Below are 25,468 nucleotides of genomic sequence, written 5' to 3'. Positions count from 1 at the left end.
ATTAGCAAGGAGAGAGCAGGTCTGCTTTCTGCAGGCACAACGTGAGCTGGCCAGTATTTAACAAAACAAAACTGTTTTGTTTCCCTGGAGGTAGCCTCCTGTTTGTGGTGCAAAAGCTGGTTTTTCACCCACCAGAGTAAATTAAATCTGGCTTTAAGAATGTGAAAACAGGGGCGCCTAGGTGGCTCAGTCGGTTAAGCTTCGGACTTCAGCTCAGGTCACGATCTCGCGGTCCGTGAGTTCGAGCCCCGCATCGGGCTCTGGGCTGATGGCTCAGAGCCTGGAGCCTGCTTCCGATTCTGTGTCTCCCTCTCTCTCTGCCCCTCCCCCGTTCATGCTCTGTTTCTGTCTCAAAAATAAATAAACGTTAAAAAAAAATTAAAAAAAAAAAAAAGAATGTGAAAACAGAGGGGCGCCTGGGTGGCTCAGTCGGTTGAGCATCTGACTTCAGCTCAGGTCATGATCTCACGGTTCGTGAGTTCGAGCCCCGTGTCGGGCTCTGTGCTGACAGCTCGGACCCTGGATTCGCTTCAGATTACGTGTCTCCCTCTCTCTCTGACCTTCCCCATTCATGCTCTGTTTCTCTCTGTCTCAAAAATAAATAAACATTAAATATATATATATATATATATATATATATATATATATAGAATGTGAAAACAGGGAGCGGAGGGCGTCTGGGTGGCTCAGTTGGTTAAGTGTCTGACTTTGGCTCAGGTCATGATCTCATGGTCCATGGGTTCGAGCCCTGCGTCGGGCTCTGTGCTGACAGCTTAGACCCTGGAGCCTGCTTCAGATTCTGTGTCCCCCTCTCTCTGCCCCTTCCCCGTTCCAGCTCTGCCTCTCAAAAATAAATAAACATTAAAAAAATGTAAAAATGAATAGTAGATAAGAAATGATAACTACCTCCCGTGACTATAACAGACCCCCCGAGAATGATGAATAATGACTGTAGGTTAGCAAATAAGGATTTTGTTCAAGTCTCTATTTTTTTCAACACTGAAGAATAGACACACAAAAATTATTAAATTATAATATATTTCTTTTTTAACTGCATTTTAAAAATATTTACTTATTTTTGAGAGACTGAGAGTGGGGGGGGGAGCAGAGAGAGAGGGAGAAAGAGAATCCAAAGCAGTCTCCACACCATCAGCTCAGAGCCTGAGGCCAGGCTCCGACTCAGGAACCTGGAGATCATGACCTGAGCTGACACCAGGAGTCAGATGCTTAACCACCTGAGCCAACCAGGTGCTCCAAATTTTAATACACTTCTTGGTGCAACACTGTTTTTATTTATTTTTTTAGTGTAACTTTTTTTTTAACGTTTATTTGTGTTTGAGACAGAGAGAGACAGAGCATGAACGGGGGAGGGGCAGAGAGAGAGGGAGACACAGAATCGGAAGCAGGCTCCAGGCTCTGAACCATCAGCCCAGAGCCCGACGCGGGGCTCGAACTCACGGACTGCGAGACCATGACCTGAGCTGAAGTCGGACGCTTAACCGACTGAGCCACCCAGGTGCCCCAAATTTTAATACACCTTTGGTGCAACATTATTTTTATTTATTTTTTTAGTGTAACATTTCAATATGATAAAGCTTTTGCACATTTTGCTTGCATCAACCCAGTGCTTGAATATAGCCTAGTAGCTGTTGAATCACAAATTAACCATCGGTTTTGCAGTCATTTTTACTCCTGTAGATCAGCACCGTCCACCAGAAATACGATGCATGTAATTTTAAATCTTCTGGTAGCCCCATAAAAAAGAGGCGGTGACATCAATTTTATTGTACATTTTTTTAACCAGATGTCTCCAAAACATTATTCTTTCAACATGTGATAAATATGTTAAAAAATATGTTGAAAAATATGTTGAAAAAAGCATCATCAGACTCATAATAATGTTATAACCATCTGTTCATATTTGAGAATAACCTATTAATACCTCAAAATTACGAAAGATACATTTACTTGATCATCTAAGCCTTTGATGTATCATATATTTTATACTTGCAGAACGTTTCAATGAGGGTGCTACCATTTTTCTTTTTTAAGATTTTAATTTTATTTGTAAGTCATCTCCACACCCCACGTGAGCTTGAACTCATGGCCCCAGATCAAGAATCACACCCACCACTGACTGAGCCAGTCAGTGGAAAGGCACCCCTAGCCTTTCATTGGAAATACTTTGATCTGTATTTTAGGATTTGCAAAATGTACAGCTGAAAAGGTAGGTTGGCATATGCAAATTGTTCCAAACATGTGTTAAAAAGTTTTCTGAGCTAGCCACATTCCAAGTGCCCAGGAACCAGAGAGAGCTCAGGCTACCATTTTGGAGAGCCCAGGTATGGACCCTTCGGGTGTGCTCGAGCCCTTCCCCCTGCACACCTACCTGTGAGTAAAACTACAAGAAGAAAATGGAAACCGTACATCACAGGGACTCCCAGCTGCCACCACTATCGGTAATGTGTCACCTGTACAATTGTTTAGCCCCTGGACTTGCACAAACACAGGCTGAGCTTGACACAGCTCCCGCAGTGAGGGGTAAGCACTGAGAGCCTGTCCACCTCCTTCCCTTGACACTCCACTCCTGGGCAGGGATCTGCGTGGCTGACCCCTATGAGGTCACGGTGATGCAAGACTTCTTCATCGACCTGCGGCTACCCTACTCTGCCGTGCGCAATGAGCAAGTGGAGATCCAGGCCGTGCTCTACAATTACCAGGATTCTGGGGAGCTCAAGGTGGGTTCCCGCGGGGGCAGAGGTATGGTGGAGAGCTCGGAAGATGGCAGGTGTGGGGGGGAACCATGGCACATGCCCCTTGACTGATACTCTCCCTGGCAGGCGAGGGTGACCCTGATCTACAACCCAGCCTTCTGCAGCCTGGCCACCGCCAAGAAACCCTATCAGCAGATTCTGAACATCCCAGCCAAGTCCTCAATAGCTGTGCCTTTTCTCATCGTGCCTCTGAAGGTTGGCCTACATAACGTGGAGGTCAAGGCTGCTGTCGACAATCGTTTCCTCATGGATGGTGTCAAGAAGTCCTTGAAGGTCGTGGTGAGTCCTTGGGGCACCTGCAGTCCCTTGTCCTTTGGGAGAGGCTCCTGTCTCCCCATGCTGTCAACCCAGGTTGGAGACACTGACTCTGAGACACCAAGAGTGTCCAGTGTCCAGCTTAGGATGTTTGAGAGTCCTGCAAGATTGTAAGCAAGGCCAGGATTAGGGTGAGTAAGTGAGGAACAGTTACATTTCTACACTTTCTTAGTGATGAACATTCTCAAAAATAATACTAGATCAAGTCATAAATAAAAATAAAGCCTGCGGGTGACTGGAGTGCCTGGGTGGCTCAGTCAGTTAAGCGTCTGACTTCAGGTCATGGTCTCACAGCTCATGAGTTTGAGCCCTGTGTTGGGCTCTGCACTGACAGTGGGGAGCACAGAGCCTGCTTTGGGTTCTGTGTCTCCCTCTCTCTGTGCCCCTCCCCTGCCCCCACTCACACTCTGTCTCTTTCTCTCTCAAAAATAAACATCAAATTAAAAAAAATAAAATAAAAGCCTCCTATCATCTTTGTTAATATTTTCAAGCAAAACGTGAGGTCATGAGGGTAACAATCTTTTAACGCACTATTGTAAGGAATCAAAATTAATGCCAAAAAACCTGTGATGAACAAAAGATCAAATTTTAAATACAGACAGTGCCAAGTCAAACCATAATTGGAGCCTGAAGCTAATGGAAAAATGAAGGCTGCCATCCACGTGTCTTTTTTTTAATGGTTGAAATTGTTTGGTGGTTAATTTTCCCCCGAAAACTTAAAGTAATTGAAAAAATATTGAAACATTGAAAAGCAAATGCTTTAAAACTCACAGTGTTATTTTACAGTGAAATGTCTTATTTATATTCATACCAGAATTTACCATAATATTTCTTCTCTGACTTTAATAGAACCAAACTCGGATTTTTTAAACAGATTTTATTTATTTTTTATTTTTTTTAACGATTATTCATCTTTGAGAGACAGAGAGAGACACAGAGCATGAGCGGGGAAGGGGCAGAGAGAGGGACACAGAATCGGAAGCAGGCTCCAGGCTCCAAGCTGTCAGCACAGAACCTGATGCGGGGCTTGAACCCATGAACTGCAAGATCATGACCTGAACCAAAGTCAGATGCTCAACCGACTGAGCCACACAGGCACCCCTATTTTTTTCTATTTAAAAAAATATTTACATATTTTGAAAGAGACAACAGAGTGCAAGCAGGGAAGGGGCTAAGAGAGAAGGAGACAGAGAATCTGAAGCAGGCTCCAGGCTCTAAGCTCTGAGCTGTCATCACAGAGCCCAACATGAGGCTCAAACTCATGAACTGTGAGATCATAACCTGAGCTGAAATCAGACACTTAACTAAGCCACCCAGGTGACCCAAGGTTTTATTTTTAAGTAATCCCCACGCCCGATGTGGGACTTGAACTTACAACCCCAAGATCAAGAGTCCCATGCTTTTCCACCGAGCCGCACAGGCACCCCCAGGAGCACAATCTTAATTATCCCTTTTATCAGGGGTCCCAGTGTGGCTCAGTGTGGCAACATGGGAAGAAACCCAAGAGGGCGCTGGAGCCTGCACGGCGCTCCCCAGAGACAGTGTGTCCACCACTCCCAATTCTGCACCCTCTGATGCTGGTAGCTTGAAATCTATCATGGCAGGGATGTTCGCAGGATGGAAACTGCCAGTGCCACAAATCAGGATCTTTTCTTCCTGGAGAGATGGCTACCAAATGTTTACCAGCATGCCATGGAGGAGACTGGGTCTCCAAAGGAAAAGGTGTGCATTAGTACCAGCTTCAAGGAGAATGTGTGATGGAAGGGCACAAACAGCAGCAGTCCAGCATGGAAGGAGAGCTTCACTTGGGACATTGATAATAAGATAGCCCCTAGTTTAACTGAGCGCTTACTAAGTGCCAGGCATTGTACTCAGCACTTTATGCACATTCTTTTCTTTTAAGGACATTTGAGAGGCAGTGGGGGTAAACTGACTCCCAGTCACAGAACTAGGATGGGTGATGCCATCGTGCCCATGCCCTGCTGATGAGCTGTGTCTGTTCTTTTATTCACCCGACTTCCCCCTCCCCCATCCCATCCCAACACTGTTCAGCCTGAAGGAATCAAAGTCAAAAAAATTGTGGCCGTTCACACACTGGATCCAGAAAACCGGGGCAGAAGTGAGTCAGCCACAGCAGAAGGGTTGAAAGCTGGGGGGTCGGGGGTAGGGGGTGAGGCAGGGCCTTATGGGAGAGGGTGACGCCACGGGTCCCTCCCATTCCACTGGCAGACGGAGTGCAGCGAGCAGAGATCCACGCCACAAACCTCCGTGACCAGGTACCAGACACAGATTCAGAGACCAGGATCCTCCTACAAGGTGAGCTGCCACTGACCCTCGCCCAGGAAGGCACAGCTCTGGAGAAGGGGGCCTAATTTCTCCGAATTCTGGGTGTATATGCTACCGTGCGTCCCCTGCCTCCACTACAGCTAGAACAGCAGGCCACCTCCCTGATCTGTTTTATAGAAGGCTCCAGGCAGTATTTAGTTCAGCAAATAGCCTTTGCTGATAGAGCCTATATCAAAGGCTTGTTGAGAGGATTAAATGAGATACTGTATGATGTTTCTCTAGAACAGCGCCTGGCAACAGCATGAAGCATGATCTAAGTATTGGTGACGATTGTTCTGGAATTAATTTGCCACTTGTAACAAGAGGCTCAGGGAGCAGATTTGTGTGAAGCATAAGACCCCCTTCCCTACAAATGTAGACACCCTCCCCACTCCCCTACCCCCACCTCGTACCTCCTACCATCACATCCCCTCAGCCCCCAACTGCCCCTGACCTCTTTGGCACTGGCTGCCTGGAGCCTGGGATCGCTGGGGACAGCCCTGGCCCTTCTCACCCCACCCCATGGTGGGTGAGTTGCTTGAGCCCCGTCCTCCCGCCCGGTTGCAGGGACCCCGGTGGCTCAGTTGACTGAGGATGCCATTGACGCGGAGCGACTGAAAAACCTCATCGTGACCCCCTCGGGCTCCGGGGAGCAGAACATGAAAAGCATGACGCCCACGGTCATTGCCGTCCATTACCTGGACCAAACAGAGCAGTGGGACAAGTTGGGACCCACAAAGCGAAAGGAAGCCTTACAGCTCATCAAAAAGGGTGGGTCTGCCTGGGAGACCCTCTCTGCTCCAGCTACCTCCAGAGCAGGGTCCTCCCTGAGACCCAGGCCCCTTTCCAGGCCACGCCCTTCCTCTAAGCTCCTCCCCTTTCAGGATCCCTTCTTTTCAAAGACCTCCCTTGACCTTTGCCCTCTCTGAGACCCTGGGCCCCTCTGAGCCCTCTAGAACTCCCTCTCTCCCTGAGGCCCCCTTGCCCTGAACCCCCTTGAGATCCTTCACCTCTCTGAACCCCTCTCCTCTGAGAACTCCTTCCCCTTTTAGAAGCCCCTTCCGCTCTTCTAGCAGACTTCCCTGCTCAGCCCTGAGCCCCCTCATTCCTCCCTGAACCCCTGTCTCGCCCCTCAGAGAATCCTTGTCCCCTGAGCCCCTCCACTCAGCCCCTGCTCCTCTGGAGACACTTCTGGCTTCCCTGCAGGGTACTCCCAGCAGCTGGCCTTCAGACAAGACAACTCGGCTTTTGCAGCCTTCCAGAACCGGAAAGCCAGCACCTGGTGAGTGGTCTGGCACCCCACTGAGCAAGGCGGCCTTGGGTGGTCCCACCAGGTCTCGCCCGAAGGGCCCTATGCTATGGACCCTCAGCCCACACCAATGAGCCGCCCACCTTGAGCTGCCACGTGGCCTGTGGACATCAAGCGCCCCCTGTGGCTAGGCTGGCGCCTGCCTTGGGTGGGGGAGCTGGGCCAGCCGGGCCAGCCTGTAGGCCCCGCCCCTCTCTGCTCATTGGTTTCCTGGAATGGCAGTCTCTGGATCCCGGAGGCGATTGGCTGACGCTTTGTGCCGCCCACAGGCTGACAGCCTACGTGGTCAAGGTCTTCTCTCTGGCAGCCAATCTCATTGTCATTCAGGCCGATGTCATCTGCGGAGCTGTCAGATGGCTGATCCTGCAGAGGCAGAAACCCGACGGGGTCTTCCAGGAAGATTCGCCCGTAATTGACCAAGAAATGACTGTAAGAGGCAAGGGTTTAGGGCAGGCTGGGGGGAGGGGTGGCTGTAGTCACAGGATAGACAGGAGAAAGGCTAGCCCTTTGGCTGAGAATGTCAGTATTCCATCTGAAAGACTAGAGGCCTTCAGAATCTAGTGCAAAACAGAAGTCCCTCCCCCTTCATTCAGAAAATATAGAACAACTCACAGCTGTGGTTCTCTAAATGTGGTCTCCAGGGCAGCAGTATCAGCATCACCTTCAAACTAGTTAGAAATGTATTTTCTAAAGCTGGACTCGAGATTCAGGAATCAGACACTTCAGGAGGAGGGCCTAGGAATCAGTTGCTACAAGCCCCCCACCCCCCGCCATATGATGCTGATGCATGCATAAGGTGGAGAATCACTGCCTTAGCCTGACTTTTCAGACTTCCAATCTCACACCATCCCCCTACCCCCATCCACATGCCATCTGTACTGAAAGGAGCCTTGCTCTATCCAGCCACAGGGCCTTTCACATGCTGTTCTCCCTGTCTGGCATGCCAACCCTGGTCATCCTGCAGGGAAATCTTTCCTGATCTCCCCAACTGAGTCACACTCCCACTTTCCAATCTCACTGCCACATCCACTTCTCCTCCTGCACCGCACTCACCAATTTGTTATGATATGTCTACTGGTGAGCCAATTGGTTCATGTCTGTCTCCCCTACTAGATGGGGAGCACTGTGGGGGTGGGACTGGTGTTGGGTTCTTACCCACCATCTTTTCCACAGCATGAGCAACAATTGCTGAATGAGTGAATATTGAAGAGTGTGGCCCACCTAGGGAGAGACACTGAGGAGATTCTCACCCCTGCCTTGACCTGCTGACCCTACAAGAGGTTTGGTCAGCATGTGGGGACATAGTGGTGATACTATCCTTATTTCCTGCTTCCCATTCTAGGGTGGCTACCAGGAGAATAAGGAGAAGGATGTGTCCCTCACAGCCTTTGTTCTCATTGCATTGGAAGAGGCTAAATATATTTGCAATGATCAGTTCAACGTAAGTGTCCACCCACCCTCTCTTTCTCGCCTCCCTACCCAGGGCACATCACCTTGGTGGGTGAGGTGTTACATTCAGGTGAATCCCTGTCCTCCCAGTGCAATAGCAGCCACCACAGCAGCCATAATGCCCATAAAACCATAATAATTCCCAGCATTTTTTGAGCATTTAACTAAGATGCTCATCTAAGTGCTGCACATGCTAAGTCCTGTAATCCTTCTGAGAGTCCGAGACGTAGGCTACTCTTCTTATCCCCAGGTTACAGGGGAGAAAACTAAGACAGAAAGAGATCAAAGAATGGGTCCTTTCTGCCTGCTTTACCCTGTCCAGAGAGTGTCAGCCAATTTCAACAAAAGCCCCCTCAGCCTGCTTTCCCCATCACTGCTACATGAGCAGTGCAGCATACCTTGCTGCTTCCCTGAAGAAAAGGCACAACCCAGACCCAAGAACACATCAAGGCTACTCTCTTAGTTCAGGAGATCTTTTAGGAAATTTTCCAAGGGGCCCATGACCCCAAAAAGGAAGTGATTACAAATATTGGCTCATGGCTGTCTCTTTTTCCTCTGGTTTTGGTTCTGAAGCAGAGAAGCTTAGAAAGGTGGACTCCCGAGAGTCTCTGCAATTACTCCCTCTGCTTTGTCCTGGGGTTTGAGAGTGGTTTGTTTGACCTTAGCTTGCCAAGGTGGAGAGCCTAGGATTTTACCTCAGGCAGCTGCCCCTCCCTTCATCAGACTCAAGATAGAGGGGACAGGGCTGTTGACTTGAGGGGCTCAGAGGGACCCAGGCCGTTCTGGGGCCAATAATTCCTCTCTCCCTGCCACCCAGCCTGCCCAGCAGAACTTGGCTGCCTTCCTTGGGGAAATAGCCAGACCAAACCTAGAGCTTTCAGATACCCATAGGGGAAATTCTGATTGGCCCACCCCGGGTCAGGTGGTCATACCTGGTCCAATCAGCTGAGGCCAGGAAGTAGGTCTTACTGAGCAAATATGGCTGCTTCCACCGTGGCCAATGAATGAAAGACCGAAGTTTCTGCAAAAGTCAAGAGTAGATGGAGAACAGGCAGCTGGGCAGGGAAGCTGGGCAGCTGGGAAAGGATTAGTTTCTGCTGCAAGGCACCAACATTTTCTTCTACAAAATGGCAACACTGTAGCAGGATTCTTGCAGAGAGAGTCGTGACATAGACGCTTATTTTCCAGGAAGCAACTTTATTCGTGCCAGCAGGCTCAGTTGGGTTTATACCCTAAGAACTGAGCCCCTAACTCCAGGTGGCATAGTGTTTTACATATCTTTTACTCCTTTGTCTCCCATATATGGTAACACACAAACATGCAGTCTGATCAAGGGATCTCATGTTACAGGGTCATGAGGGATGTCAAGTACTCTTATAGCCAGGTTGCCTGAGGTTTTGTTTTTGTTTTGCTTTTTTTCCTTAGGGAGGGGCCCTACCACAACAGTATAACTGAGCATAGCATAGGCTATAGAAGCAGATTGCTGGGGTGCAGATCAGGAGTGTGCTGGAACTAGGGTGCCTGGGTGGCTTGGTCGGTTGAGCCTCTGATGTCAGCTCAGGTCATGATCTCCCTGTTAGGGAGTTCCAGCCTGGTATTGGGCTCTGCGCTGACATCTTGCAGCTTGGAGCCTGGAGCCTGCTTCTATTCTGTCTCTGTCTATCTGCTGGTGTCCTCTCTCTCTCTCTCAAATACCAATAAACATTAAAAAAAAAAGTGTGCTGGGATCAGTCTGTGAAAGCCAACCATGAAACTTCCAGGACTTTCACAAGCTAGTTGTTAAACACAATCATTCTTTTCAAGCAAATTATGTAAACTGACTTTAGACTAAACACTAAGCATTAAAAGCAAAGGTAAGAAACACTCAAAACTCATCACTTCCTGATTGTTTTATTACTTTCCCTCATTATCTATGACAAATCTATCCATCTCGAGGTTATGTACCTATAAGGTGGAAATGCTATCTACTTCTGTGCTACTGCCCCCCTCCCCCCAACTCTGCATTCACTGACTCCACATAGTTTGAAATTGGCCACGGTAATATTTACACCAAGAAAGTTTGTGAACGCTGCACATCATGTCTTCCTCCTTCCATCAGCTCTCTGGGTCTCAATCTTGTCATTTGTGCAGTAGAGATGATGATGAAAATATTGCCAACCCCATAGGATCCTGAAGTTCAGCGATTGCCTGTGTGACTGCCATATAGTAAGTGTTAGCTGTGAAGCTGATGATTAGAGAAGAGGTTTCCCAGTGGGGTGCTGAAGCTGGGTCATGCTAGGTCATGAGTGTCTATCTGCGACACATATTCTCCCCTTTATGTTCAGGGCCATTACGTTGATAGCTTGAAATTTCCCACAGTGGGAGCATTTACACCACAGTAATCGGCAGGCGATAAAACAGACCCCTGGCCCCCATACACACTCCGGAGAGCTGGTGCTCAACTGTTACCAAAACACCACTGGATATATAAACTGTCCCAGGCACATCAGAGTTACTCAGAAACAAGGCAGTTCATGCATACTAAAATGTCTGGAAACCTGCCCCCCCCCAAAAAAAAAGAAAAAAAAAACATCCTAAACAAATATGTACCAGGGACAGAAACCATCTTCGCACCCAGAAATTGACATTTGTGTGATCCTTACCAGCTCTTTGTGGCAGCAATATCCACCTTACCAGGGAAACCAATCCTGTTTCTTATAGAGCCTGGAGCGCAGCATGGATAAAGCAGGAGATTATCTTGAAGCCCACTACAGGAACCTGCGGAGACCGTATTCTGTGGCCATTGCAGGCTATGCCTTGGCCCAATTGGGAAGACTGGAGAAAGACCTCCTCGAAAAATTTCTGAGCACAGCCACAGGTGAGTGGCAGCCTGGTGAGGTAAAGAGGCATGCATGGCCAGGGTTTGGGGGTGGTCATCTTGAGCTGGCATGTGTGGCTCTAAGCTATGCTAGGATGGGCAGCTTCAGGTTGAGCTGGAGTGGATGGTGCTAAGTCCTGCTTGGTGAATGGCTCTGAGGTGTGAGAAATCCTCACTGTAAGCTACACAAGAACGTGGCATCATTCATTCAACAAGTGTGTGTTGAGCACTTGCTATGACACAGGAACAAGGACGTGGGCTCCGACATCAGACAGACCCAAATTCAAATCCCCCTCTGCCACATTCTCACCGTGCGACTTTGTAAAAGTCACTGACCCTCCCTGGACCTCATCTGAAGAAGATACTTACATCATAGGTGGTTGACAAGATTGAAGGAGTAATGCAGGTAGAAGGTCCAGCATACAGTGAGAGCTCTATTCCGATGTTGTTGTCGTCATTATCTCAAGGGTAATTAGGATTAGATAAGATAATGCCATAGGGAATTTAGCACAGTGCCCAGCACACAGTGAGCACTTAATCATTGGCTCAGGTAATATACCGCATCAGGTTTGCACTCACTGATGTAACATGTGTCAGTACATATACTGAGGTGGTTTAGCACAATGGAAGCTTGTTGTTGGTGGACAGCTCTCTTCCAGACAGTCATGTGGAGATCTGGGCCTCTATCTTTTCATGACTTTGCCACCACGGGGTGCTTGGGATCCACTCCATGTAAGCATAAGGGGAAATGGTCAGGTGGATTGTTTAAGGAAGGTAGACCAGGCATGGAAGGGGCCCCTAACATTGCCAGTGTCCATTCCATCTTACAGAGTTCAGTCATGTGGCTGCACCTGCCTGCAAAGACTTTTGGGAGATGTAGTCCAACTGTGTGCCCAGGAGGAGGGAGCAGTGTTTTTTTTTTTTTTTAATGTTCATTTATTTTGAAAGAGAGGGCATGAGCAGGGGAGAGGCAGAGACAGTAGGAGACAGAGAGTGCAAAGCTGGCTCCGTGCTGACAGCAGACATCCTGATGTGGGGCTTGAACTCCTGAACCGTGAGATCATGACCTGAACCAAAGTTGGAAGCTCCACCGACTGAGCCACCCAGGTGTCCCTGAGGAGGGAATGCTTTTTAATGATGATCTCTGCCACAAGTGCCTTCGTGGGCACTTGGGACATCGCAGTGAATACAGCACAGCCCCTGCCAACGTGGTTCACATTCCAGTTGAGGAAACAAATGAGTAAATAGATTGCTATAGAGCATCACAGTGTTAGGACAGGACAGCACATGATGTTTTGAGAGACAGAGGGAGGGCCTCACAAACTCTTGTCAGTCAGGACACCTGAACACCAAGGAGTCTATTGTGAGTCTTTTTCTGAGTTTTCTTGAGCCATCCCAAGACTGGACAGCGCAGTGAGCATGGGGGACTGGGGGGTTTCTCTGCAGACAAGACACAGTGGGAGGAGCCTGACAAGAAGCTCTACAGCATGGAGGCCACATCCTATGCCCTCTTGGCCCTGCTGGTGCTCAAAGAATTCGACTCTGTGCTTCCCGTCGCAAACTGGCTCAAAGAGCAGAGAGAATACGGAGGTATTCTCCACAGATATGGCTCCACCCAGGCAAGTGACCCCATATCCCCCATGCACCTGGATGCCTACTTCCTCTGGCTTCCCACCGGCCTCCCAGAGAAGATGTTAAGACCAAGAGGGCCCGTCCTTCTGTCCCGCCACCGTAGTGGCTGGAATGGATTTGAGAGATCAGGCTTTTTTCGTTGTGATCCCACTGGCATATTCTAGAGTACACTCTGAATGCTCAAGCTGTGTTCTGAGGCTCCTCATATCCTGATCATGTTCTCAGTTCCACCAGGCTCCCAGTGTTACCTCCTAACTTCCTGTGTGTTCTAGACTATGTTCTCAGTTCGACAAGGCTCCCAGTGTTAGCTCATATCTTCCTGTGTGTTCTAGACTATGTTCTCAGTTCGACAAGGCTCCAAGTGTTAGCTCATATATTCCAGTGTGTTCTAGACCAGTTTCTCAGTCCTACCAGGCTCTCAGTGTTAGTGCACATCTTGCTGTGGGTTGTAGACCATGTTCTCAGTTGCATCTGGCTCCCAGTGTTAGCTCAATCTTCCTGTGAGTTATAGACCAGCTTCTCCAGTCTACCAGTCTCCCAGTATTAGCTCATGGGTTCTAGACCATAATCTCAGTTCCAACTGGCTCCCAGTGTTAGCTCATATCTTCCTATGTGTTCAAGATCATGTTGTCAGATCCAGGATGCTCCCAGTGTTAGCCCATATCTTCCTCTGGGTTCTAGACCAGGTTCTCAGTTCCAACAGGCTCCTAGAGTTAGCCCATATCTTCCGGTGGCTTCTAGAAAAGGATCTCAGTTGTACCTGGCTCCCAGTGTTAGCTCATATCTTCCTTGGGCTCTAGACCATTTTTTCAGTTCCACCACGATCCTAGTGTTAATTCGTCTTACTCTGGATTCTAGCCCAAGTTCTTGGCTATTCTAGCACATCATCCAATGTCTCCATCTGGAAGGTGGGTTCTAGGACATGGGCTTCCGGCTCCAGTTTGAACCCCTTTCTTTCTGGAGGGCTATCAGTCACATTCTCAGTATCCCTTTTGGATTCTAGACCATATGTTCAGTGTTCCCAGGCTCCAATTTCATTCTTCTGACACAAACAGATTCTATATACATTCTCAGTGACTCCAAACCCTTGTCTTAGACTCTCCTCTGGATGGGCCTGGGCACACTCTCAGTTTCAATTTCAGTCTTATGCCTGCAATTTCTGGTTGGTTTTTTGACTTGTTCTCAGTGTTTCCAGGATCTTGTCTAAACCCCTGTCCCTTGGAGAATCAAGAACACGTCCTCAGTGTCTAACAACCCCTAATCTTATCCTCACCTTCTCTGGGGCAGGGGGTCCTAAGCTATAGTCCCAGTAGCCCCCTCCCTCTGATCTGAGGCTCTTTCTTCCCCAGTGGGTTCTAACCACTTTCTCAGTCTCCTGGCTCACCCTCTTTCTTTCTCATGGGTTCTAGGCCACCTACATGGTGTTCCAAGCCTTGGCCCAATTCCAGAAGGATGTCCCTGACCACAAGGACCTGAATCTGGATGTGTCCATCCAACTGCCCAGCCACAGCTCTGTCATCAAGTACAGAATCTTGTGGGAATCTGCTAGCCTCCAGCGGTCAGCAGAGGTACAACTGCCTAGCCAAACGCTTGCCGTCCCCCTCCACAACAACCAGTGTTTGCCACAGGCAAGAAATAGGGCATATGACTGTAGCAACCAGGGGAAGGCTTGGTTCCCAAATCCTCTCTCTTCTCTCCCTGCTCCCTGCAGACCAAGAAAAATGAGGATTTTGTAGTAACAGCTAAAGGGAAAGGACAAGGCACCTTGTCGGTAAGGAACAGGAACACACACCAGCTTGGCCCGCCTTCTCTCAGCCCCTCTGGCCCCGAGGGACGCTCTTCTCAACTCAAGTGGGCTGACACTGCACTGCCCTGTGATCTCACCAGGTGGTGACAATGTACCATGCCAAGCTCAAAAGCAAACACACCTGCAAGAAGTTTGACCTCAGGGTTGATATACGACGAGCTCCTGAAGATGGTAAAAGAGTTAAGACCCTACCTGTTACCCTTCCCCCGCCCTCATTCTAATGTCTGCCTCCTTCCTGAGTTGGGACCCAGGGACATCCCCCTCCCATTTTTCTGTCTGTGTTTCTAGTCAAGAGGCCTCAGGAAGCCCTGGACACCATGATCCTTGACATCTGTGCCAAGTAAGTGATGGGTCACTGGGGGTCATCTTGGCCATTCCTCTGTCTATAGCAAGACTTCTCCTTTCCATGACCTAATCCTTTCTAAGAGCATATTGTGCATCTGGTATTGTCTGAAGTACCTGCCAGGAGGTGGGTACCCCAGGCAGTCCTCACTTTGCATTGGCAGTCCAACACGAGCGATGGCCCCATAACCTGAAATTATTCAAGCACTGTCAACAAATCAGTGGGGGAAGTTGCCATTGTTGCATGACCTTTAAAGCGTTTTATCACAGCTTCAGAACTCTCAAACTGCCAGTTAGGAAGGTACAGAGAAATGGAAATTACAGGAACATGAGAATTTGCTTAGCATGCTGTAAACTACAACATTAGAACATGGAGATAACAAGCAGTTCTTGTTCTCCTTTGTAAAACACTTAGCAAAAGTGCCGTGGGTCTTCCTTCTGTTGTGTCACTTGGGGTAGGGATTGAGCAGGCATCTTTCCTGTGACATAGTGAACTGTCACGCTCCCTTCTAAGTTAGGTCAGCTTCCAACTCTAATCTTTTGAGCGGCCGATGTCACAAGAGAGCCGGTCGGCCCCTCCAATGGCAGCAAGGGTGACATTCGCACAGTCTGCTGCTCCTTCTCTAACTCCGTTTCTGTGCTTTCAAATTTTGCCTCCAGTGTCTTCATTTCTCTGCTGCCTTTCATCCTGGCTGGCAGATCCCCCTGCCAGTTGACCAGTTTTGTGAAACGTCATGCGGTTTATCCCTGGGAGATAAGGAAGTGCCACAACCACAGGCCTTGCTGTCTGTGCATGAACTGCTCGGTGCCCCATCACAGACAGACTTTGAAAGGAATGACGTGCTTGGTCACTGACCGTGATGCGTGTCTGTGATTTGCACAATGATTGGTGGACCCAAGATCCAGAGACAAGATTTGTACTCGTACTTTATGCAATTACGACTAATGTCCCCTGGTGCTGGGGGCCTGGCGTTATCGAGCTAGGCCATGGTAACATTTTCTCGTCTGCACTTTCTGGACGAATTGAGGCATGGAGAGGTCAAGTGACTCATCAAATGTCATATGGAGCTGGGATTTGAACCCGTGCAAAGGGGCTCCAGAGCCTGAGCTTTTAGTCACCTTGACCATGACACTGCCTTTCCTTTATTCCGTTTGGGGAGTGTTTCCCACAATCTAATATCCTTCTGTGCTGCTGTGTGGGAACCAGTAACCCCAGTCTCTGACCAGACCCCCTTGTGCAGACACTGTGCCCCAGGGCTGACCCTACCCTGGGACCCAAGTGCCCTCTCCCTGCCCTATTCAGGTACCTGGGAGACCAGGATGCTACCATGTCGATCCTGGATATATCCATGATGACTGGCTTTTCTCCTGACACTGGTGACCTTGACCTGGTATGAAGGGCTTGGGCTTGGGGGCTGGCATCAGTGGGCAGGGGTTTGAGGACGATTTCACAAATCTTACCTTTCCCCAGTTGAGCAGCGTCATTGGAAGATACCTCTCTTTGTGTGACATGAACAACAAGAACACCCTCACCATCTACCTGGACAAGGTAAGGCTTCCAATGGGGATCTGACGTCTACCAGGCAGGCCTCCTTCTGGGCCACACCAGGCCCAGTCTAGGAAGTGAGGGGTCTGTGCTGCTGGGTGATGGAGGGAAGGGGCATAAAAAGAAGGTGGACAACCCAGGTCCTCTCATCTTTTCTAAGCAGCTTACCTTCTGACCAGTCTCCTTCTAACCTCATTTTACACTTGTTTCCTCCAACTTCTCATCATAGTCCTAAACAACTTTTGAAAGGAGCCACTTGGGTTTAAAAAATAAAGTGCTCACTGCTGAAAAGCATTCCCCTTGCTCCGCACCCCCTGGGTTTTCTCTCTCCGTGTTTGCTCTCCATCTGACTTTCTGTCACTGCCTTCCTCTCTAACATTGACTTGAGCTTCCTCCTCTCCCCTACTTACATCTTTCCGTTTCTCTATCCTCACATGCCCCCTGCTAACTTCCAAAATTCCCAAAGTCCCCTCACCCCATATTAGTCAGCATAAGTAACACTAGCTGCTGTATTAAGCCTCTCAAGAATATGAGGGTCCCAACACAAGAGTCTTGTGCCTCCCACTCAGGTAAAGTCCAGTTGGGAGGCTAAGGGAAGGGTTTTCTGCTCCACACACTAAGTCAGGGATCTGCTCACATTCCTTCTTGGGGCTCTGCAATCCCTAGGATCTTAGAGTCCTCTGCTGGACCCCTCCTCCCTGGAAGAAAAGAGGATTGTGCATGAGCTAGTGGTTGATGTTTTCTTGTACTGGAGTTTTTGTGCACTTAAATTTTTATAGGATTCCAACCTTACAGGGAAATTGCAGAGCAGTAAAACACAGTTCCATATACTCTCTACCCAACTTCATTAAGTGCTAGCCTGTCCCTCCAGTACACCTGTCTATGCATATCTATTTCTGTTTTTCTCTCTCTCCCTTTCTTTGTCTTTATTTTTTCAGCTTGAATGGGGTATCATTGACATATAAAATTGTGTAAGTTTAAGGTGCATAACATACTGATTTGATGTATGTGTATATTGGGAAATGATCACCACCATAAGTTTACTTAACACATTTATTACTTCACATAGTTTTAATGCATGCACACGTGTGTGTGTGTGTATGTGTGTGTGTGTGATGAGAACTTTTAAGATCTAGCCTCTCAATAAGTTTTTCTTTTCAATTTTCTAATGTTTATTTATTTTGAGAGAGAGAGAGAGAGAGAGAGAGAGAACAGAAGCAGGAGAGGGGCAGAGAGAAGTAATGACAGAATCCCAAGAAGGCTCTGTGCTGTCTGAGCAGAGCCCAATGTGGGGCTCAAAGTCACAAACCCATGAGATCATGACCTGACCTGAGATAAAGAGTCAGATATTTAACCGACTATGCCCTCCTGGTGCCATCCCATAACAACTTTTAAAAATAGAATTCAGTACCATTAACCATGGATGTTTCATGGGCAGAGACAGCAGTCTGGTGGCCAGAACTCAATCACATGGCCACACTGAACTAGGAAAGGAAGCTGACAGGGATAATGTAGCTTCAAGCATTGGAGAAGTGGAAATGGCTGTGTTGAAGTGCTCATCAGTCTTTTGGTGGAGACTCCTGCTCCCTCACTTTCTCCACCACTGTCTCAACCCCCAGGACCCTATGCTGGGCTCCGTTCCGTGTCGCCCCACTGACCAGCCTTGTCCTTCCCCCCAGATCTCACACGACCTGTCGCCCCACTGACCAGCCTCCTCCTTCCCCCCAGATCTCACATGAACAGGAGGACTGTCTGACCTTCAAGGTGCACCAGTACTTCAACGTGGGGCTTATCCAGCCCGGGTCGGTCAAGGTGTACTCCTATTACAACCTGGGTGAGCAGCCCACCTAGGGTCTGGGGGGCCTGGGGGGCCTTAGGGTCCAAGAGATCCGTGCGAGGCGGGGGCCTGAGGGTCCCAGGGCTGAGGACCTGGCCTCTCCAGGTCTGAGGGACTGGAGTTGGGAATCCAAGCCCCTGGGTCTCTGGGCTGGAGGCCCTAGCCCTCTGACACCTCCCTGCCACTCTGCCCACAGATGAGAATTGCATCCGGTTCTACCACCCAGACAAAAAAGACGGATTGCGGAGCAAGCACTGTCACACAGACGTGTGCCGATGTGGTGAGGGTGGACACAAAATTTCCAGGAAGTGTTGGCCCCACACCCAGTGGACACCCACACGGACCCAGGGGCGGGGGGCCCTGGACAACGCATGTAATACAACCATGTCCCCCACTCATCCACCACACAGAGAACTGCTTCATGCACCCGATGGATGAAAAGATCACCCTGGACGACCGTCTGGACAAGGCCTGTGAACCAGGAGTAGACTACGGTGAGTGGGCACGTGCACGTGGGTGCCTGGGTGAGCGACACTGTGTGGCCATGGCTGTGTGTGTGACTGGCTGTGAGTGCCCCTGGCTGCATATGGCTATACGTCAGCCTGTGGTTGCAGCCGATGTGTGTGTGGGTGTAAATGTGTTATGAGGGGCCATGAGTGCATGGGGAGCCACGCTAATGAGTCGGCCGGGTGTGCAGCCAGTGTGAGAGCGGATATGGTCGTCTGCCCGTTGTGTGTGTGACATTGTAGTCGTGCCAAGCCATGGAGATGAGAGACAGTGCTTGTGGGGGATAGTGGATGGGAAGTTATGCATAGGACTCCACTGTGGTGAGTGTAATTGTGCACATGGCCGTGTGTGGCTGTGTGACGTGGTGGTTGTGGGAAGACATGTGGCAGGTGTGCTACTGGGGGGCAGGGACTGTTGCACGTGTGGCTGTGACCCTGCATGTGTCTGCTTGGGGACGCCATACACCCAGGTGCGCCTGCAGCTGAGGGTCCCCGCAGCCCCCCTTGCCCGTGACCCCACCGTCCTTCCCCTCCTCCCCCATCAGTGTACAAGACCAGGCTTCTCAAGAAGGAGCTGTCAGAAGACTTTGATGATTACGTAATGGTTGTCGAGCAGATCATCAAATCAGGTCAGCCCTGCAGTCTGTGTTCTGTCTTTCCACTTCCTTCTTGCTGGTTCCCTGCCCTCCCCCACTCAGCGTCCCTGTCCGTCCCTTCCAGGCTCTGATGAGGTGCAGGTTGGACAGGAGCGCAGGTTCATCAGCCACGTTAAGTGCAGAGAAGCCCTGAAGCTGCAGGAGGGGAAACACTACCTCATGTGGGGCATGTCCGCCGACCTGTGGGGAGAGAAACCCAAGTGAGTGTCAGCCCTGTGCATGCCCCACCCCCCACAGTGGGTCGCCCCTTCCCATGCTTTCCCTGCCCTGATCCTGACCTGCCGTCCTCCCCCCAGCATCAGCTACATCATCAGGAAGGACACCTGGGTGGAGCTGTGGCCAGAGTCTGATGAATGCCAGGATGAGGAGAATGAGAAGCTGTGTCAAGACCTGGCCAACTTCGCTGAGAACATGGTTGTCTTTGGCTGTCCCAACTGACCCCTGCCCACAGTCCCCACAATAAAGCTTCACTGAGAGTTCATGTGTCTCCCAAAGTCAGAAGGTCTTGGAGAGGGAGGAAGAGGCAGCTGTGATCCCCTGCTTCCTCCCCTGCAACTCCTTCCTCCCTGTGGATCACCTGCACGTTTGCTTCCTCCCCCGGGGAGCCCGTGCCCACATGCACCTGCACTGCACCTGCACGTAGTCTGAAGTGAACCTGCATTTGCGCCAAGTGCTCACCTACTTGCTGTCTTTCCACCTGCATCGTGACCTGTGTGTCCTCTGCCTCCTCCTCTGGGTCCTCACCTTTCTCCCCACCTGTACTCACCTTCTCCCCACTTGCCCCTCATCTGCAGCTCGCTTACAACTCCATTCACTACTTTGTGTGCATTCCACATGGCTTTGCCCAGGAGGTGATGATACAAGGCAGAACAGGCGAGTTTCCACTGTCGATCAGTGAGCCAGGGAGGGGAAGGCATGAGTCAGCATTCAAGGGCTGAAGGGGGGGGGGCGGTTCAGGGGGTATTGTGGTCGCAGCATCACCTGAGCTGCATGGGGGGCAGCAGCCACAGGCAAATGGTTTCACTGTCTGCTGATCGGAACTGGGCCCCTGGATGCCTCTTCTGATTAATAACACCACTAGTAAGTCTTGGTCTATAGAGGGTGGGATCCAGTTCCTGACTCTAGATGAGGTCATCATGGGAAAATCCCTGAGCCTGGCAGTCACCCCTTCTCAGCCCATTTCCCCTAAGACCCCAGGTCCTGTGATCCCCACCTCCCCATTCCCTGAATATAGGGGAAATAGATTCACAGCACCCCTGCTCCTTCCAGCATGTCAGGCACCTCTGTCAATGGGAGACTCAAAAATTCTCACCACTCACTAGGTGTCCCACCCTCACTAGGTGACCTCTGACCAGACGCCCACCCACCCGCCTTTATGTCCTTCTTGTCATGTTTTTCATGCCAATTTCTCCCTTTCTTCTGCCCTGGGATTAATTTCCTTCCTTTTGTTTTTAATACATTGGTATTTTTTTGTTTGAGCACCTGTGGTTCCAGACTGTGACAACACAGACATGACCTTTGAAACTCACATTCTAAAGATAACGTGGAATTGATGTGTCCCATCAATATTGGACTTGCTGAACCTGATAGTCACATGAGCCAATTCCTCAAAATAAATTGTGTGTGTGTGTGTGTGTGTGTGTATGTGCGTGTGCACACAGATCATTGATAGATAGATAGATACATGCATACATACATACATACATAATACATATAAATAGTTAAATGATAGAGATAGAGATAGAGATAGAGATAGATAGATGATAGATAGTAGGCAATAGATGAATGGATGTATGGTTGGTGAAGGGATGAAGGAATATATAAATGGATGAATGGATGGATGGATGGATGGATGGATGGAAGGATGAACAGATGGATGGACTTATGGTTGGGCAGGTAGATGGATGGATGCATGGATGATCAGAAAAATGGATGGATGGATGGGTGGGTGGATTGCAAAATTGGTGGTTGGATGGATGGGTGGATAAATGGATGGATGGACAGATGGATGGATGGATGGATGGGTGGGTGGATTTATGGATGGATGGTGAGACAGATGGATGGATGGATGGATAAATGGATGAATGGATGGATGGATAGGTGGATGGATGGATGGATGGACAGATAGAGATATTACTGGTTTTTTCTCTGGAGAGCCCTGACTAATGCAGATGGTCAGGGAAGACAGGGATATCTCCTGTGAGGAGAGAATTCTTGAGCCAAGACAGAGATGACAAGGAGGAGCCAGCCATGGAGAATCTGGAAAAGAACATTCCAGATGAAGGAAACAGTATGTACAAAGTCCTCAAGATGCCTGAGGCCAAGTGAGCACAGGGTATGGACTTCAAGATAGTGAAGATCACTTTGTGTCTACTCTAAGCTCAGGGGAAGGCCAAGCTTTTTCTATAAAGGGCCAGATAGTAAATATCTTAAGGTTTGAGGGCCAAGATAAAATCAAGGAGATCATGAAGGTACTTATAAAACAAGAGAGGAAACTTGTGTCCCGCCATGCCTTCTTCACATGGGATGGGCCATCCTGGGTGGGGGGCATCCTCTATGCCCAGCAGCCAGAGCTGTTCTCTCCATGATAAGGGATTCACCCAAAGGGGAGCAGTTTGGAGATCCAGAAAGGTGGAAGCAGTAGGAGGTAACCCCAAGGTCCGTTTCTCTCTGATCCAGTGATACCCAGATCCCAGCCAACCTTTCCATCCCAAGGTCTACTTTCTCTTCTGGATGAGCTTGTCAAAGGCAAGGCAACTCGCTGAGCCACCAACCCCCAGGATGAGATTCATTCACTCAGTGCCCTGTAGTTACCAACACAGGATTCTCCAACATGTAGGTGGCGGCCAGTATGACCAGCACAGGGCATGGACATGGTGAGATGTTGGCTGTGAGTCAGGGAGGTGGGCACTGGGAGCAGAGTGGGGAACAGGCAGAGAGGGAAGCCCCTGGTGGGTATCTGCAGCTCACTACAGTGAGCCACTCCCGTACACACAGAGGGGGATGGCCGGATTTGGGCCATGAGGCGAAATGTGCTAGCCCCTGAGGGCTCCATGGGAAGCCACTGCAATATTTTAAGCAAAGAAGACATGAAGGCTGACTTATGTGTTTGGAAAGCTGACGGTAGCAATTCCAATCCTAGCTATCTGCCCAGAGACTTAGAAGCTGGTACCCAAATATACGTGCGAGCATGCTCATAGCAGCACTTTGCCCAGTAGCTCAAAGGTGGAAACGACTGAAGCATCCCTCAGTGCGTGAATGGGCAAGCAAACTGGGATGTGTCCATACACTAGAACATTCCTCAGCCCTAACAAGCAAGGACCTGGCTGAGACTTGAAAACATTATACTCAGTGAAGGAAGCCAGACACAAAAGACCACAGGTTGTGTATTTCCACTTTTCTGAAATACCTGAACTATTCAGGACAGGTAACTCCATAGAGCAGGAAAGCTGACTAGTGGTTGCCAAGGGCTGGGAGGCCTGGGGGATGGGGACTGCTTTATGGATATGGGCTTACCTTTCGAGGCACTGAAAACATCTGGGGACCAGAGTTGTCCGACTGTGGAAATGCCCTAAATACCGCTGAACTGCTCACTTTAAAATGGTTGCTTTACGTTATGTGAATTTCACCTCTAAAATAAAAGAAAATAGTAAATTAAATTAAACCATATAAATTAAAGGAAACAAATACACAAGTTCACACTTGTAGAGGGCAGAGAATGAATTAGGAAGTGGCAAGAGGCAGAGAGAACGTCCAGCTGGAAACCACTGCAAGAGTCAGGCCAGAAATGACGGATGCCCTAGTGTGTTAGTGCAGTCTGGCGGCTGTAACAAGATGCCCTACACCGGGCGCCTCAAACGGCAGACATGCATCTCTCAGGGTTCCGGAGGCTGGAAGTCTGAGACACAGGTGCCAGCTTGGTCGGGCTCTGGTGAGGGCTCTGTTCCTGGATTGTAGACAGTGGCCCTCTCACTGGGTCCTCAAACGTCTTCAAATGGTAGAGACAGAGAGGGAGGGAGAGAGTCTTCCGTCAGGGGCACTCGTCCCATTCAGGAAGACTCCACCCTCCTGACCTAACCGCCTCCCCAGGGCCCCACCTACAGAGGCCATCAGGTAGGTGATCAGGACATCACCAAATGAACGGGGGGAGGGGCACAGACACTCAGCCCACAGCACTTAGCAAAGGCAGTAGCAGTGGGTCTGGAAACAGGCGGCTGGGTTCAGATCAGACGTTGACACTGAATGGCCAGGGCTTGCGAAAAGGTGGGATGTGGGGGAGAAGAGAAAGAGGGCTCCTCAGGCCAGTTCGAGGTGCCCCCGGGACGACTTCCAGGCCTTGGATTCAGCCTAGTTAACCTAGCGGCTGGTGGTTACACCACCTGTCTGTGAGTTCCAATTTGAACTTGCATCCATGCATGCACGCATGCACACACACACTCACAGGCACACTCATGCACGTGTACACACATCCACACATGCAGGCGTATGTGTGTCTGCTCCTGCACACATCCGTGCACGTGAACACTCATGCACATCAGACACGCACATGCACCTACATGCACACACCTACACACACCCGCATGTGTGCATAGATGCACCAACATGCATGCCTGCACCTGCACTCATCTCCATGCACACATACACACAGCATACACACGCACACATGCACTGGACCCAATATACACACCTGGACACACTCACACACACAAAAAACACTCTTATAGTTTGCACTTCCCTAACCACCATCTCAAACACTCTATAGTATTTTCTTCTTTACTAGGCTCATTGTCTCTCACCCCAAGAATGGGAGCTCCTTAAGACCAGGGACTTTTGTCTCTCTTTTTCATGTTGTGCCCTCAAACTTCGAACAATGCCTGGCACACAGGAGATGCTCTATAAATATTTGGTCACGAGGGAATGAAGCAGCCACAGGGAAAAGCTGTGGCCTCTCTCCTCCATCCCTACCTGAGTCACATCTTTAGATGCCCCTGGAATGTGTGAGAGTCTGTATGACTGAGATTGAGATAGAGCCAGCCTGGGGGTGAGAGGACAGGAAGAAGAGGAGGGCCAGTGGGGAAAGGAAAGGGGCGAACCCCGGGACCCATGGGTCTGCAGCATGTGAAGTCCAGGACTATTGGGCAATTGTGATTTCCTCCCTGCCCTCAGGGACCCAAGCATGCAACCCAGCCCTGAAGTGTCTCAGGACCTTGTCTGCTCAGGCCTGGAGGAGATGGTTTGCGGTCCTCTGTGTTCATGGAGGATGGACAGACATCCCATTCACGAGGCTGGGGCGCAGCCACAGGTGAAGACAGCCCTGCAGTGCGTGCCAGCTGGCCTGGGCCTCCTGCTGCTGCTGCTGGCTGCTGGGGGAGATGGCCACACCCCTGCTGGTGAGTAGGGGCTCATGGCTTGTGGCAGGTGGGTCTCCTGTGTCACTGTGCATGTCTCTGTGCACGTGTGTGCAGGACAGGAGACAGATTAAGTGTAGCCCAGTGCAAGTCAATTCACTTCTCTGAACCTCAGTTTCCTCATCTGTAAAATGGGTGTGATAATACAAGTACCTACCTCACAGGGAATGAAATACAATATTGTGTGTGTACATGGGCTGGAAGAAGTGATTCTGCAGCAGGGAGGCCACAGACCACAGGGGTTCAGACAACAGACAGACAGACTGGGATGGTGAGTGCACAGGAGAGGTAGAAAATGGGGGACCCTGGCTTGGAAGCCTAGTGGGACAGTCACCAAAACAAGGTAAGGAGGAGGAGGAGGAGGTGTTGGAAACAAACATACATGTGCAGTGAGGCCTCACCACGTGCAGGGCACCAGCCTGAGCCTTCTGCCTGCCCCATGCCACTGGCTTGTCACCCAATGCTCAGAGGGACATTCATGGCTGTGAATGTCCAGCCTGCCCCTGCACCCTCTATGGTGGGGGTCCCTGATGCTCAGGCCTCTCCTGAGCTTGAGTCAGGGGTGCGGGGGAGCGGGGGAAGGAGCCATGGGGCAGATCAGACCCAACAGGGCCAAGTTTTCCTTCCTGTTAATGAGTAATGAGTAGGGGGAGAAGGGGAGGCCTGGGCTGCATGGTGGGGGAGGTGCCCTGGCCGTGGGTCCTG

General features: G+C 49.8%; 1 protein-coding gene across 1 annotated transcript in view; it reads left to right on the top strand.

Moving 5' to 3' along the window:
- LOC124524010 (complement C3-like) overlaps nucleotides 1-19,834 on the top strand; it is a 44,905-nt gene extending 25,071 nt beyond the window's left edge. Inside the window, exons 20-41 of the mRNA XM_047096004.1 lie at nucleotides 2,596-2,738; nucleotides 2,841-3,053; nucleotides 5,142-5,208; nucleotides 5,319-5,405; nucleotides 5,982-6,185; nucleotides 6,621-6,696; nucleotides 6,993-7,152; nucleotides 8,066-8,164; nucleotides 10,873-11,029; nucleotides 12,476-12,648; nucleotides 14,071-14,229; nucleotides 14,373-14,432; nucleotides 14,549-14,639; nucleotides 14,757-14,808; nucleotides 16,114-16,201; nucleotides 16,282-16,359; nucleotides 18,085-18,190; nucleotides 18,390-18,479; nucleotides 18,604-18,687; nucleotides 19,245-19,328; nucleotides 19,420-19,555; nucleotides 19,652-19,834. Of these exons, the coding sequence (XP_046951960.1) occupies nucleotides 2,596-2,738; nucleotides 2,841-3,053; nucleotides 5,142-5,208; nucleotides 5,319-5,405; nucleotides 5,982-6,185; nucleotides 6,621-6,696; nucleotides 6,993-7,152; nucleotides 8,066-8,164; nucleotides 10,873-11,029; nucleotides 12,476-12,648; nucleotides 14,071-14,229; nucleotides 14,373-14,432; nucleotides 14,549-14,639; nucleotides 14,757-14,808; nucleotides 16,114-16,201; nucleotides 16,282-16,359; nucleotides 18,085-18,190; nucleotides 18,390-18,479; nucleotides 18,604-18,687; nucleotides 19,245-19,328; nucleotides 19,420-19,555; nucleotides 19,652-19,793 (2,549 nt within the window). The 3' untranslated portion in view covers nucleotides 19,794-19,834. The remainder of the gene's footprint in view (nucleotides 1-2,595; nucleotides 2,739-2,840; nucleotides 3,054-5,141; nucleotides 5,209-5,318; nucleotides 5,406-5,981; nucleotides 6,186-6,620; nucleotides 6,697-6,992; nucleotides 7,153-8,065; nucleotides 8,165-10,872; nucleotides 11,030-12,475; nucleotides 12,649-14,070; nucleotides 14,230-14,372; nucleotides 14,433-14,548; nucleotides 14,640-14,756; nucleotides 14,809-16,113; nucleotides 16,202-16,281; nucleotides 16,360-18,084; nucleotides 18,191-18,389; nucleotides 18,480-18,603; nucleotides 18,688-19,244; nucleotides 19,329-19,419; nucleotides 19,556-19,651) is intronic.
- Nucleotides 19,835-25,468: the final 5,634 nt, after the last annotated feature.

The sequence above is a fragment of the Lynx rufus genome, unplaced genomic scaffold, assembly GCF_022079265.1.
Source record: "Lynx rufus isolate CCGP_SWC_20201006 ecotype Redwood Valley unplaced genomic scaffold, mLynRuf1.p SCAF_4, whole genome shotgun sequence".
In the NCBI taxonomy this organism is placed as follows: Eukaryota; Metazoa; Chordata; class Mammalia; order Carnivora; family Felidae; genus Lynx; species Lynx rufus.
Note: the sequence above shows the minus strand (reverse complement) of the source record. Positions and strands in the feature narration are given on the sequence as shown.